The 14,328-nt window shown below is 40.8% G+C and overlaps 1 protein-coding gene across 4 annotated transcripts in view; it reads right to left on the minus strand.

The window, feature by feature from the left end:
* lrmda (leucine rich melanocyte differentiation associated) overlaps positions 1–14,328 on the minus strand; it is a 346,704-nt gene that overhangs the window by 281,420 nt on the left and 50,956 nt on the right. For all 4 annotated transcript variants that reach the window (XM_074646026.1, XM_074646023.1, XM_074646027.1 and 1 more), the window contains one exon: positions 5,843–5,896. In XM_074646026.1, coding sequence (XP_074502127.1) covers positions 5,843–5,860 — 18 coding nt within the window. In that variant the 5' untranslated portion in view covers positions 5,861–5,896. The remainder of the gene's footprint in view (positions 1–5,842; positions 5,897–14,328) is intronic.

Genomic DNA, 14,328 nt, shown 5'->3' on the forward strand with positions numbered 1-14,328 from the left:
TGTCATTATGTCAGTGTGTGATTTATGGTGATACGGGCTGTTGGGGTGTCCACAGCTTTTTGTGATTGTAGCAATGAAGCCATAAAGTGAGCTGCATGAAACAAAGCAGAGACTCAGTGGCCGTAACCAGATCTACTGCTTCAGGCAAATCCGTCCTAAATCTGCCTATTATCCAGGAGATTAAAAAAATCAACATTGTTGTTGGTCACATGTCATATCCATCAACGCTAAAGCACCCTTTTTCCGACAGATTGATCCTCGAATGCAGTCTCCAACTGAGAGCGGTAATAGAGGTAATTTGGTTCTCAAAATCTGTGCCAAGGCAGACAGGAATCCCTCCCAGCTCTTCTACATGTGGTTACCCTCATTGATTTACAAATGTAAAGTGCTCATCCAGGTGATGCGAGAGAAGTGGCAGTGTTGATCTATCCGCGCCACTCAGATCCGGAACCAGCGAGACACTTTCTTGTGCTTAGACAGCCTAAATGAGGTCATTTCTGTCTGCTTTGGGATCTACGGTGCGCTGGGGTGTTTTAGTGTTCAGATAATTTGCCCATTTTCGCATTCTGACAAAGAATATTTTATGGAAATGCACCCTTATTCCAGGCACCTTAATGGAGTGTGTTGGAGTGGTACGCCGAGCTGATGAGGTTGTTGTCTGTCACTGATAAATGTAAAAAAGCAGAGAAAATGTCAGGCATGAGCTCAGCTGCAAAGGGCTTTTTGCCTTGGAATCAGCAATGCCTAAGCACTGCATCTTCGGGGCGTTCACGGCGCACAATCGCAAGGTTATTCTAATTGTTTGAAGCTGTGTGAATACAATATAAGACACTGTACAGCGTCTGTCTTTGTGCGTAGCCACCCAGTGGATTATCAAAGGCAGAGTCATCCAACTTAATTTGAGATAAAGGCATTGGCTCTCCAAGGTTGTTTTTTTTTGACAGGTTGAGGTTTCAGTCTACCGCATAATTGCTGTCTTCTGCTGTTCTCTCCCTTCTATGAGTAAATCCTGATGGTGTGTCACCGGCCTTACATGACAGTATGAGTACATGATGTCATTTCCATGGGTGTGGGCCACCAATTACCATGACTCACATGCTTACTAACTACATAAACTGCAGGTCTTCTGTCGTATTGGATGAAGATATACTGATTGGTCAATACTCTTCAAGTTGATATCTCTTCCAGGGAATGTCCACAACTTACAATCCTGGAAAAAAAAATATTTAATAACTTTTAGGGCTGTCAAAGTTAACGCGATAATAACTTGTTAACGCAATTTGTTTTAACACCACTAATTTCTTTAACGCATTAACCCAACTTGTGACTTTTAGGTTGTAGCAGGCTCAGTTTTAAAGCTACCGGTATCATATGAAACTAGCAAACCTAAGGAATCCATTGGTATCAACCATGTCATACTAGCTTGTCGCGAAGGAGGCTAAATAACGCTCCAAACGTACAGTAAATTTTGGCGAGGAAAAACTGGCATGGCCTTTTTCAAAGGGGTCCCTTGACCTTTGAAATCAAGATATGTGGATAAAAATGGTTTCTATGGGTACCCACGAGTCTCCCCTTTACAGACATCCCCACTTTATGATCATCACATGCAGTTTGGGGCAAGTCATAGTCAAATCAGCACACTGACACACTGACAGCTGTTGTTGCCTGTTGGGCTGCAGTTTGCCATGTTATGAATTATGCATATTTTTTATGCTAAATGCAGTACCTGTGAGGGTTTCTGGACAATATTTGTCATTGTTTTGTGTTGTTAATTGATTTCCAATAATAAATATATACATTTATTTTCATAAAACGAGCCTATTTGTGGAACAACGGACCAGCTTTTCACTCTCGCAAGGATCCTGGAGGGGGCCTGGGAGTATGCCCATCAAGTCTACATGTGTTTTGTGGACTTGGAGAAGGCATATGACCGGGTCCCCCGGGAGATACTGTGGGGGGTGCTGCGGGAGTATGGGGTGAGGGGGGCACTTCTCAGGGCCATCCAATCCCTGTACGCCCAAAGCGAGAGCTGTGTTCGGATCCTCGGCAATAAGTCGGACTCGTTTCCGGTGGGGGTTGGCCTCCGCCAGGGCTGCGCTTTGTCACCAATCCTGTTCGTGATATTCATGGACAGGATATCGAGGCGTAGTCGGGTGGAGGAGGGTTTGCAGATCGGTGTGCTGAGGATCTCATCGCTGCTTTTTGCAGATGATGTGGTCCTGTTGGCATCATCGGTCTGCGACCTCCAGCACTCACTGGATCGGTTCACAGCCGAGTGTGACGCAGTCGGGATGAGAATCAGCACCTCTAAATCTGAGGCCATGGTTCTCAGCAGGAAACCGGTGGTTTGCCTACTCCGGGTAGGGAATGAGTCCTTACCCCAAGTGAAGGAGTTTAAGTATCTCGGGGTCTTGTTCGCGAGTGAGGGGACGATGGAACGTGAGATTGGTCGGAGAATCGGAGCAGCAGGGGCGGTATTGCATTCGCTTTACCGCACCGTTGTGACGAAAAGAGAGCTGAGCCGGAAGGCAAAGCTCTCGATCTACCGTTCAATCTTCGTTCCTACTCTCACCTATGGTCATGAGGGTTGGGTCATGACCGAAAGAACGAGGTCGCGGGTGCAAGCGGCCGAAATGGGTTTCCTCAGGAGGGTGGCTGGCGTCTCCCTTAGAGATAGGGTAAGAAGCTCAGTCATCCGTGAGGGACTCGGAGTAGAGTCCTTGCTCCTTTGCGTCGAAAGGAGCCAGTTGAGGTGGTTCGGGCATCTAGCACGGATGCCTCCTGGGCGCCTCCCTTGGGAGGTGTTCCAGGCACGACCAGCTGGGAGGAGACCACGGGGAAGACCCAGGACTAGATGGAGAGATTATATCTCTACTCTGGCCTGGGAACGCCTCGGGATCCCCCAGTCAGAGCTGGTTAATGTGGCCCGGGAAAGGGAAGTTTGGGGTCCCCTGCTGGAGCTGTTGCCCCCGCGACCCGATCCCGGATAAGCGGTTGAAGATGGATGGATGGAGCCTATTTGTCCACTCCCATGTTTATAAAGGTATTAAATACTTGACAAATATCCCTATAAGGTACATTTTTAACAGATAAAAAATGTGTGATTAGTTTGCGATTTAATACTTTAATACAATGACGGCCCTAATAACTACGTGATTGATGACTTTATGTAAAACAAAGTTAAATGTTATTGTTTATATTATTGGATGACCGTCTGCAGGTAAGGCCTATTTGAGGTTACTGTATTATGCACATTGACATGCACATATTGTATATATACAACAAAAGGCCCTAAAGCTGGCTCATATTTGACTTGTTATTTTGGGGGAATTATTTTTTGTGCGATATGACTACCAGACCTAAATTTCCACCCTGGTCGATTATACAGATTTATTGTTATGTATTGTATTGTAAAGCTTCTTATTGGCATTAATTACAAATACGTATGCCATATACATGCTTGGTGAAATAAGTAACTAAGTAAATCCTTCCATCAGAAGTGCACAAACCTTAGCCACCTCCTCTATTCTGTTTAAATGTCCAAATTTCTCACCAAGCGATGGATAAAATTTAAAAAAAAATACAAACCAAATGTCATTTGATTGTATAAAATATTATGGCCATGCAGTAGAAAATAAATAAGCAACGCAATAAATGAGTGAAATCGGTTTGGAAATAAATATTACACTTGCACACATGGCAATAAAAATTACCATAAGAAAATGAAATGATGTAAATTACAATGAAAGATAGAGCTACTGTATGGAACAAATTATAAATAATTTATAATAAAATGAATGGTTGTAAGAATGATCTCTGTGCACCACTCCATGAGTTGAGGGGTTACGGCATACAATATATTAAAATTATTAAAGTTGACCTGGCATCACCGGGCAGGACTTGTCATTCATATCCTGAGCAGAAACCACACAAACACATGAGAAATACAGGTCCTGAGCAGTCTTATTCAAATCTGAAAATATTTGCATACTAGTACAGTTAGCTTGAGGACAAAACAAGCTTCTTAGTGACTGAACGCTACATGAGAGCTATAAAGTTACTCTGTGGAGTTTCCATTGTAAACAAATGCAGATTTGTACATGTTGTTGTATGGCACATTATGACCTCTCCCCAAACACTAAATCACATAACTAGGTTAGAGGAAAAATCTACATTATTGTGGATGTATCTTGTATTGCTGGGTACATGTTTTGATGGACAGGGCTGTATACGTAGCATCAACATGTGTTGGCTTTGAGGAAAGGTGTGACTGTTTGGCTTCATGACTTCTTCTTTAGTGGAGAATCTTGCTCCATAGGTGTCATCGTTGCTTGATCCACCTACGCGTTAAGACTAATGGCTGGATGCAGCAAGTTCAGGCACATCCTCAAAGGGATTTTCAAATAAAACAACAAACTGAAGTGGGCGTAGATTGAGTCAAGTTGAAGGAGAGTGGATACAAGCAAAAGTTACTTTATAAGACTTCATCCCATGTTTGGCAGCGGCACCCATGGGGTTTGGCTGATTGGGGGCGGGGGAGGGGGGTTTGGTTGTCAGTGGCTTCGGGTGGCTAACTTCCCCTGCTATTTAAATGTTTTTCCTCTTTGAATTGCAAATAAAAACCTTTTGCCTTCTCACACACTCCCCGTATCTAAAATTTGGCTGTGCAAGTGAGCTAAATCATACCAATTTTGCCAAAAAATGAATAACAGTTAAACTCATTATAGGTGTTTGGAGAGTTTGCTGCCCAACTCGAGCCTAATGGGGCCTCACAAAGTCAAATGTTTGTTTATGCATTCAAATAAATCACAATGTGGCTTCAGTACACAACCAATTATTACAACCAACTATTTAAATTGTTACAAACAAAACCCATTCTCAAATGAAAAGTTTCTGCTGAGATATGTTAGCATATTTTCTAGCTAATGCTAATTTCTCTGACACACACAGCTAACATGAGTGCTACTATTACGACATTTTGCTTATTCAAAATATGACTACACTTAAAGTAACATGATTATAACCGGTGGTTTAGTGGTTATTGATAAGGTGGGTGTACTAGGTAGATGTGTTGTAAGATACAGAAGAGGAAGTGTGTATACTCTCCAATATATTCCAATGGCCTTTTGGCTGATAGGTTGGTATACTGAAAACTGCCATTAAAAGAAGTGGGTATACCCCACATACCTGCGTATACCCTCCACTACACCACTGATTATAATATTAAAAGCTTCGCTCATCAAGTGAGTTCTGTGCTAACGGGTAGATATTTCACTTAAAGTGAATCTAGTGGTGAGGTTGCAGGTTGCAACCAACTGAGTACCCCTCTGCTCACTACTCCCTTTCCAAGACTGTGGTATCGTGAGCCGGCGAGTGCATAACCGTGGTGACGCCGTTCGCCTCGCTTGGATGCCATCCTTACCAAAATAACACTACTTTAGGAGCAACGGAAGTCAGAAGGCGGCTGGCGGTACCACGGTTTTGCACTCCGCAGGTCATGTTATCGCAGTTTCACATGCGTGTCGGAGAACTACGGTGGCCTTCAGGTAATGTGTAAACGTGAAAGACTCTCGCTAGAGCCAGTGTTTGGTTTGTCCTTTCCGAGCTACTGTAGAAATATGGCAGAGCAACATGGCGGACTCTGTGAAGAGGACCCGCTCCCCATTTAGATATGAAGGGCTCATTCTAAGCTAACGAAAACACAATTCTTATTTTAAGGTGATTATAAACTATTGAAAACATAGTTATGAATATTATATTCCATTTCTGCCAATAGATCCCCTGAAATGCTAAACACTGTTCCTTTAATTTAATAAGAATTAAGGAGTAAACACACACTTACCTTTGTATTTGCCTCCATTTCCCACCTCAGCAGTGTTTTTTGGAGAAACAGAACCTGTAAAGAAACATATGGGAGTGTTAATAGTTCTCTATATAAAAGTGGAGCTCCATAGGACCATTATCCCATTTAAAGAACCACTGAAGACCCAGAACTTTCTGTATACACTCCACTATATGATATTCTCCAGAGTTGCCTGGTCAGAGCCAAGTGTGGAAAAACAGCAATATATAACACTTATGTGATTTATGAGAGCTATATTTATCACATTGATATAAACTATTCAACTATTACCAGCCTCCACATTACTCCAGCAATTCATTCATGTCAGTGGACCAAACAATTCCCTCCCCTGCACGCCGCCAAGCCCCAAACCAAACTACTTCTCTCTGCCGCTGCCCATATGACTTTCAATAGAGACTTCTCCAAGGAAATAAGAGGAGAGAGGGGACATTTCTCAACTCATCCACATGCAGTAAGTGATGATGCTGCGATGTATCACACATTGATCTGAGGCATTTGGGGGAGCCGAGCGTATTAAGAAGGGAGTGCAGTAGACTAATGGGCCTGACTGGGAGACAAATTGGGCCAGACGTACAGCAACACAGCCCCAGGAAATATGGGGGCTCGCATCACTTTTATTGCTTTAACGCATTTTAGTGTTAACTGAGAAATTGAACCTCAAATTACCTACAATCCATTTGTTTTTTCCCTTTTTTGTTGTCTTCTGCCCAGCAGAAGGTGTACTGAAAACATTATAGGCGGCCGTGTGCTGAGCAAGCAGGTTTTTCTTTTGAAATAAGTTGCTTATTTAAAATAGTAGGCTACATTATTGTGTAAAAAGTAAGAGTCTAAGAAAATCAAGAAAGGCTCTGTTGTATTTCCTTCCAGATAATATGATTATAGGGACATTATGTCATAGGGAAAAAGGAAAAATATAACAGATTTAACAATATAACCACTGCATATTTCTTAGGTGATTATATTTACAAGAAAAACAAACAGGCAAGAAAAATAGAACAATAATGTCAAGTAGCTATAAATCATGTTTTAATTTAGTTTAGTTCCAGTTAGTGATCTCATGTTTTATTTAGAAGCTAACTGATCTTGTCATTCATTTTACAATTTTACAGATTGTGCTAGACTGTATAAAGTCGTGTAGTAGCCCCATGCTGAGGGGTTTCCTACATCTGTCCAAATGTGCCATGTCCTGTGACAGATAAAGAAGACCTGTGCTGTCCGTCTTCATTTCCTGTGGCTAGTCAGACAGAGATTCAGAGAGTCAGACAGACAGTGCATTTCAGCTGCGGACCACGTGATACAGAGTCTGCCTGTGAGATCTTCCCTCTGTCGTCTGAGGCAGTGGACATAGTGACACTTCATGTAGTGAGTTTGATGGGAGCAGAGCTGTTGAAATGGCATGACAGGATGAGTCCTCTTCATCATGTCTAATTATTTATATTTGATTTAACACTTTAATGTCCTCACTAAGAAAAAAAGAAAAGTTATTTATTTATTTTTATACATTTATTATTTTTTTTTAAATATAGGCCTCTACCAAATGTTTGTCACTTGATGGTAAAAGAAAAATACAAACCATGTACAGTTAATATGCTAATAATAGGTTAGTATACCAACATATGTAAATTTGTTACCATGAAATTAGTAAAATTACCAGCACTATATTATTTACATATATTTATTCTAGATATTTACCATATTTACAGTATAGGCTACTTTGAAAACATCTCAGAAATGGGAAAAAAAATCATACTTATATACTTTTTTCATCAAATATATGATGACATTAACAAATTATATTAACAATGGTGAATGTTCATAAGGTTTTTATTTCATTAAAATTATAAATGTATCATCCTAGAATCACTACTTTTACCAGTAAAGGACAATTCAACCGTTTTGACAGTAAAAAAAAATAATCATATAAATTATTTCAGCATACAATGAAATAACATTAAATGTATCATATTAACTGTACCGTAATTATAATGAATTAAGTTGTTCTACTTAGTAGAAGTAGAAAATAGCAAATTTTAATTGCATCATTAGCTTTATTGCTTTTACTATAAAAGATCAATTAAACCGTTTGGTAGAGCATGTTTTTAGAAAATTATTCGACCCTTATTAGACTTTTTTTTGTATCAAGTTACATAATTCTGTTCAGTAAGACCTCTGAAATTATGACATGTTGAAAAAAATATGCCTACCTCTGAAAATTAGACCAAACAGAGCCCTCATGTCTGGAGTAAATTTTTTTGCCTAACTTCCTATAATAAGGCAAACTAAAAAGACAAAAAGAACACATATAATGCACGGTGTTTAAACAGTATAGATTTAAGTGTGACACTCGACATCCCCCACAGTTTGGATCAAGTGTTTTATGTGACAAGAAACTGGCTTTCCTCTCTACGATGTGACATGACCTTACAGATCTTTTTGACAGTCATATGCTGAACAGCTCCCCCTATAGACAGTCAGTATATGAGTACGCTGGAGGTCACACAACACACAGAAGCCTGCAGAGTGTTTCTGATGTCTGTAATAGTTAATTTTCTTTAAGATGAAAGCTGGCAAATGCGAGCTATCAACCTTTAAATATTATGAGAGAAGAAGCACACAGAACTTACACATGCACACACGCCGCACACCCAAGGAGTCAATCAAAAAATAAACAGATGAAATCTACTGAAAATTTCAAGATAGAACAACTGTCACGGGGATGATTCTCACCACAAAGAAAGCGGGAAAGACAAGTGAAGGGATCTTTTGAAACCCAAGGTAAATAAGAGGAATCAGGCGTTGAACATCCAGGTAATAACTGATGTTATGACTTGGCATTTGCTCTGACATGCATTTGAGACAGGAACATTAAAAGATATCCACCATTTGACAGGTATCACAGTTCCCCCAGGCAAGAAGGATTCTCATTTTGATGAGTGTGTCAGTCACAGTGAAGCCTGTCGACAAGCCAGATCTCAAGCACCGACGTTCAGGAATAACTCTTGCCTCAAAAAATTACAAATGGAATATTTGAATAGCTGTGTGAAGGAGGACTGATTATTGCTAAACTACAAAATGTTTAGTTTGGGTTGTTGAGGCTTTAGCATTTCTGAAAATACAAATTTCTGCGAGGCTTTCCTCTCATAATGCCACAAAAGTGTCATATTAGTCAAAGTGGCTTCAAGTCAGTATTCTGTTCATCATATGTTTAAAGCAGCAGTGGGTAGAATTGGAGCAAATGTGATTAAAAAAAACTTATTTTTATAAAACGGTCACTATATCCTGACAGTAGTGCATGAGACAGGTAATCTGAAAAAAATCATGTTCCTCTGTGTCCTCCGGTACTCCTAATGGTATCTGCAAGATTTCACAGACCGGAGGAAAACAACCAATCAGATCCGAGCTGGAGCCTGCTGTCTCTGAGCAGCTGACAATCACTCGTAAACTCCGATCAAATGGTCAAACTAGGCAGCGCTCAAATGTTTTCAGAAACATCTTGTAGTGTACTGCTTAGATGTAAAATCATGGATGTATAAAGAGAACTGGATACAGCCTCAGAGGCGGGGCCCCGTTCATTCCTATGAGAATTGCTCAGTGGCGCATGAAGCCAAAATGGCTCGACTTCCGAGTGGAAAAATACCCGGATCTCCCGCATCCATTGGGCCCATGGAGCAGGCACAGTAGCGTCCGCTCGGTCACATGGCTCGGTCAAGGGGTCACAGCCGTCACGCTGTCGTCACAGCTTGCTAACTCCGCCTCCCAGCCCTCACTCCAGCCTCGGTCTGGGTCTCATTCACATGAACGGAGGAAGGGAAATAACTCTGGATTCGGCTATTAGTGCATTTTACAACTTTTAGGACCTAATGATTTAAATAAGGACTATTCAAGTGTTCGTACTGGGAAGTAGATTCATCTAAAAAAAAAGAAAAAAATGATCCGCTGAGTTAGAGATGTCTCTTTCCCAATGTAAGTCTATGGGGAAAAGTCTTTCTGGGCCCAATGGCATCATCTGATGGACACAGAAATTGTAGTACCCCCGTTTGGCCACTGCAAAAATTGGCATCAACGACCGGTGCTCTTCCTGGGGGCTTTTATAAAATGAGAAAGTTTGTGACCCGGCCGCCATGTTGAGATCAGCTGAGGAAATACCAAGCACCGCCCACCAGCTGGAGCAAACTTTCTAATTTTACAGCTAAACAGTACACTACAAGATGTTTCTGAAAACATTTGAGGTGAGAAATAGGCATTACAGTAACAGAATATTGATTCATATTTGATCAGCGCTGCCTAGTTTGACCATTTGGTTGGAGTTCGCGAATGATTGACAGCTGCCTCTGTTGAATCACAGCCAATAGGAACGCTCTATCTGAAATGACCTGTGATTGGCCAAAGTTTCCCATCACGGGCTAGATTTTTTTTAAAGCCTGAAAACAGAGCCATGAGGAGGTTCAAAAAGTCTAGTTATCTCTCAGAACACTTGAATTACAATATGCTGAAAAGTTATTATGGAAGTTTTGCCAAGTGATGCCAAACATTTTTATGCCTACTGCAGGTTTAACATAGCGTGTCATTATGATGCACTGGAGAGCTTTTCTGCTTGCCTCGTTTTTTTTAAATAATGATGTAAAAAAACAAAAGCATTGATTTGAAACATAACATAAGCCACCGCTTCCGGTGTACATAAGCTCAATACTCAGCAGAGTGCAATTGTACAAATTCCCAAAATGGATCATTCATAATCAACTTCAATGAATTAGTTGTGACTGAAGTCGACAGGGCTGTGGAGCGATGGCGGACGACACGGGGCTTTAAATGCCACGCTCGGCGCCAAGTGTGAATAGTCGCTCTGTATGCATTTTTCACTCCAGCATGTGCCATGTTCAGTATATGACACTCACGCTGATTTACTACCCTCTCCCGGCTAAATAATTTACAGGGATATGGCTCTCTGTGCTTTTAATGGTTGTTGTATAGACCTGCTTGCCTTTAAAATGTTCCAGAGGCAAGCAGCCATATGCCTGGATGGATGGGAGACCTCTCAGCGCTGATTAATAAGCTGCTCAGTACTTCACTGCAAAACAGGGTGTCATGAAACAGCGCATAACCGGGAGGCGCCGCTCAATGTGGTGTGTGCTTTGTGTGCATTTGTGAATAGGTCTCAGTCCAGCTCCACAGGTAACACGGGCAATCTGACGGAGCGCTTATAAAAAATAGATCTGTTTTAAATTTTGATGTGTGATTTGCCCTCAGTGCCGTTGGGAGCCCTATTATGAATATTGAATGGGTTTTGTTTTTTGGCAAATGTTTGTGTTTGTCGGTCTAAATGCTAGTTCAAAGGAGCACACCGTCGGTTCTTTGTGGGAGGCCAATCTATTGGTTTGCAAACACAACCAAAGAATATCATTCATTACAATGTCACTCAAGCTCCATTTCATGGATGCCGCCAATCAAAAGGCATTGTTCTCTGCAATGTTATTCTCTGTTAATGTTTAATGTCTCCGGCAGTTCATTGGATTTTGAGCATGCTCTTTTGGAAAAGGAGACTCGATATGCCAACGATTAATCATCTGAGTGTTTACCTTAGAGCACCTGTTGATTATGCTCTCTGATAACAATCGAGCCACCCATTCGTTTGATGAATGTACACTTGCTCAACTCTCAACTGCTAATGGCATTCACTTCATTTACCTTTAGATTAGTGGTTCGTTTAAGAGAAAGTTCTAAGGATTTTACAGGGTATGTTGAAGTTTAATTTTACTGTATCTTAAATTATTAGACATTAGGCCTCAGGCAGGAAGCGATATAAGAATACATATCTTCTTATTTTTGTTCGCATCCACGATTTGTTCTTATTGTGCTACTATGCATTGATTTCTGGGATTTCCCCAATGTTTTCTCATTTTTGCTCTTCTCTTGGAATGGTCGAAAGCACTCTCACCAAGATAAGAAAAAAGGCAAGATGCAAGGAAACATCCATTTTAAATTTAAGGAACATAAAACAAAGGCATGATATCATATAATCAAATTTAGATTACGAGAATACAATTGGTGTATTGATCCTAATTAAGGCTATAAAAACCCATGGATGATATTGCGTGAGTTCAGCTTCCTTTTCGATGCTTTTTGATTTTCCTGTACCACCAGTACTGATGCTCTGGAAAATTGTGTTTACTTTGTTAAAGTTGATTTAAAAGTACCTCAATTTCGCTACTAGAATTTTCCAATTTGGGATCAATAAAGTCGATCTATCGAAGTTCTTTTGTTACGGTCTTTTTTTGGTGGCATCTCTCCAATTCTTGGGCATGTGCCAGAGTATTTGCACATGGCAAAACACCTGCTTTTATATAGTGTTTAGGGGGCGTTATCTATGCTAATAATAAACAATCGGCCACATGCCTCCAATTTATGACCTACTGGGATTCATAATTCATATAGGACCATAGACCAATAAGTGGACGTTGTCACCTTGACGTCACCCATTGGTTTGTGGACTGCCGTTTTGAAGCCTCGAGTTCGGCATTTTGGCCGTCGCTGTCTTGGTTATTTGAAACCAGAAGTGACACGAGAGGGTGGAGCTAAATACAACCGAACGCTGAATAAGACATTTTCAGGCGTCCAAAAAGGTTTTAATTAACTTTCATGAACTGAAAACACACTGTGAAAGGGTTAAAGTTCTAAGACTAAAACACAGACAACTCCCAGACCGGACAACGCCATGGTAGTGACCTGTCAATCACAAGGTACCCACGCCCTAAAGCATACCCTGCTTTATGGTCTATTTGACTCTAAAGGGGGCCATAATTTACTAAATGAACATCATGCTGTGTTGAAGAAGACTTGAAACTAGCGATTGAGACCATAAACTCATGTTTACAATGTTTACTGAGGTAATAATTTAAGTTAGAAGTAGGCTCATTTTCTCATAGACTTCTATACAATAAGACTTCTTTTTGCAACCAGAGGAGTCGCCCCCTGCTGGCTGTTAGAAAGAGAGCAAGTTTAAGGCACTTCAGCATTGGCTTCACTTTTCTCCAGAGTTGCCCACTGTATAGCACACCTGGGTAAGAGCAGATTTGGATGGTTAAGAAAGTTTGGTGCATCTGGAGTTGACTTCTCTAACTTTTTCTCTTAACAGAAGATTAAGAGAAAATACAAGAGAAATTTAAGAGAATGTTGCTGCATGAGGCTCATTTTATCAGCATGATGGTGGTAGCACACAGACAGTTATACTATTCAGCATTAAATCAACGGCAAAGATTTTATCATATGGGAGTTAAGGGGATGTAATCTTCCTGGCTGCAAAGTCTTTGGCCTAATGTGTGTCTATCCAGGGTTCTGTGACATGATAATGTTTGAGAACCACTGCTTCAGACAGTCCATAAACTGCAGGGAGACAGCCAGCGTTTTCCAGTTCAGAGCTCAACACAGCCCAGCATGGTTTCGACAGGTTGAGTGCCTGCATGCTTTCACTCTGAAGCGATAGAACAATATCCCCTTGTTCCTGGCGAAACGAAAGAGAATCAATGTGACAGCTGTGAACAAATATGAAGATGATGGGGAAGTCAGCCATGTCAGATGCAAAATGCTTTTTTTTCTTCTTCTTAAATCTCGTGAACTTCGAAGCTGTAATTGCTAATTTGATCCGTGAGCTGTGTGATACACTGTCTCATAAAGAGCTCCGCTGTCTGTGAGAAGTTCAAGATGATCACATTCGAGACTATGACTTCATTGTGGGCATCTTTTCAGTTATGAAGACAACCAGAAAACTGCTTTTAATTTATTACAATCATCATTAAAACACTCAATCACCCATTTAATCATATATGGTCACTAACTCTTTATTCCTGCCCATAACATTAATGTCAACATCCACTAATAGTGTGTGTAAAGTTTTATTATTAAAGCTGCAGTAGGTAACTTTGAGTAAATATGATAAAAAGTTATTTTTATAAAACGGTCACTATATCCTGACAGTAGCGCATGAGACGGATAATCTGTGGAAAAAAATCAAGTTCCTCTGACTCTGTGTTCTTTCAAAATAAACTTCGGTTTTCACAGGAAGTTAGGTATCGGCAACACAACCACTTAGTTAGGGTTAGGAAACGGTCGTGGTTGATGTTAACGTCACTGACTAGCGACTCACGTGACTCACGTGACTGACGAGCCTGACGATACCGACTGACCGTTATTGACATGATAAAAGTCAACGTTACTTTTAGTTTCACACGGGACACAAACAACGGTCTCCTGGTCTCCCGAAGTGTCATTATACGCTTGTTACATGCATAGTGTCCTTTCAAAATAAACTTTAGTTTTTACAGGAAGTTAGTTTTAGGCAACACAACCACTTAGTTAGGGTTAGGAAACGGTCATGGTTGACGTTAACTTCACTGACTAGCGACTCTCCTGACTAGTGATTCACGTGACTGACGATACTAACGACTCACATGACTCATGGGACTAAGGAT

Source organism: Sebastes fasciatus, chromosome 9 (genome assembly GCF_043250625.1).
Source record: "Sebastes fasciatus isolate fSebFas1 chromosome 9, fSebFas1.pri, whole genome shotgun sequence".
Classification (NCBI taxonomy): domain Eukaryota; kingdom Metazoa; phylum Chordata; class Actinopteri; order Perciformes; family Sebastidae; genus Sebastes; species Sebastes fasciatus.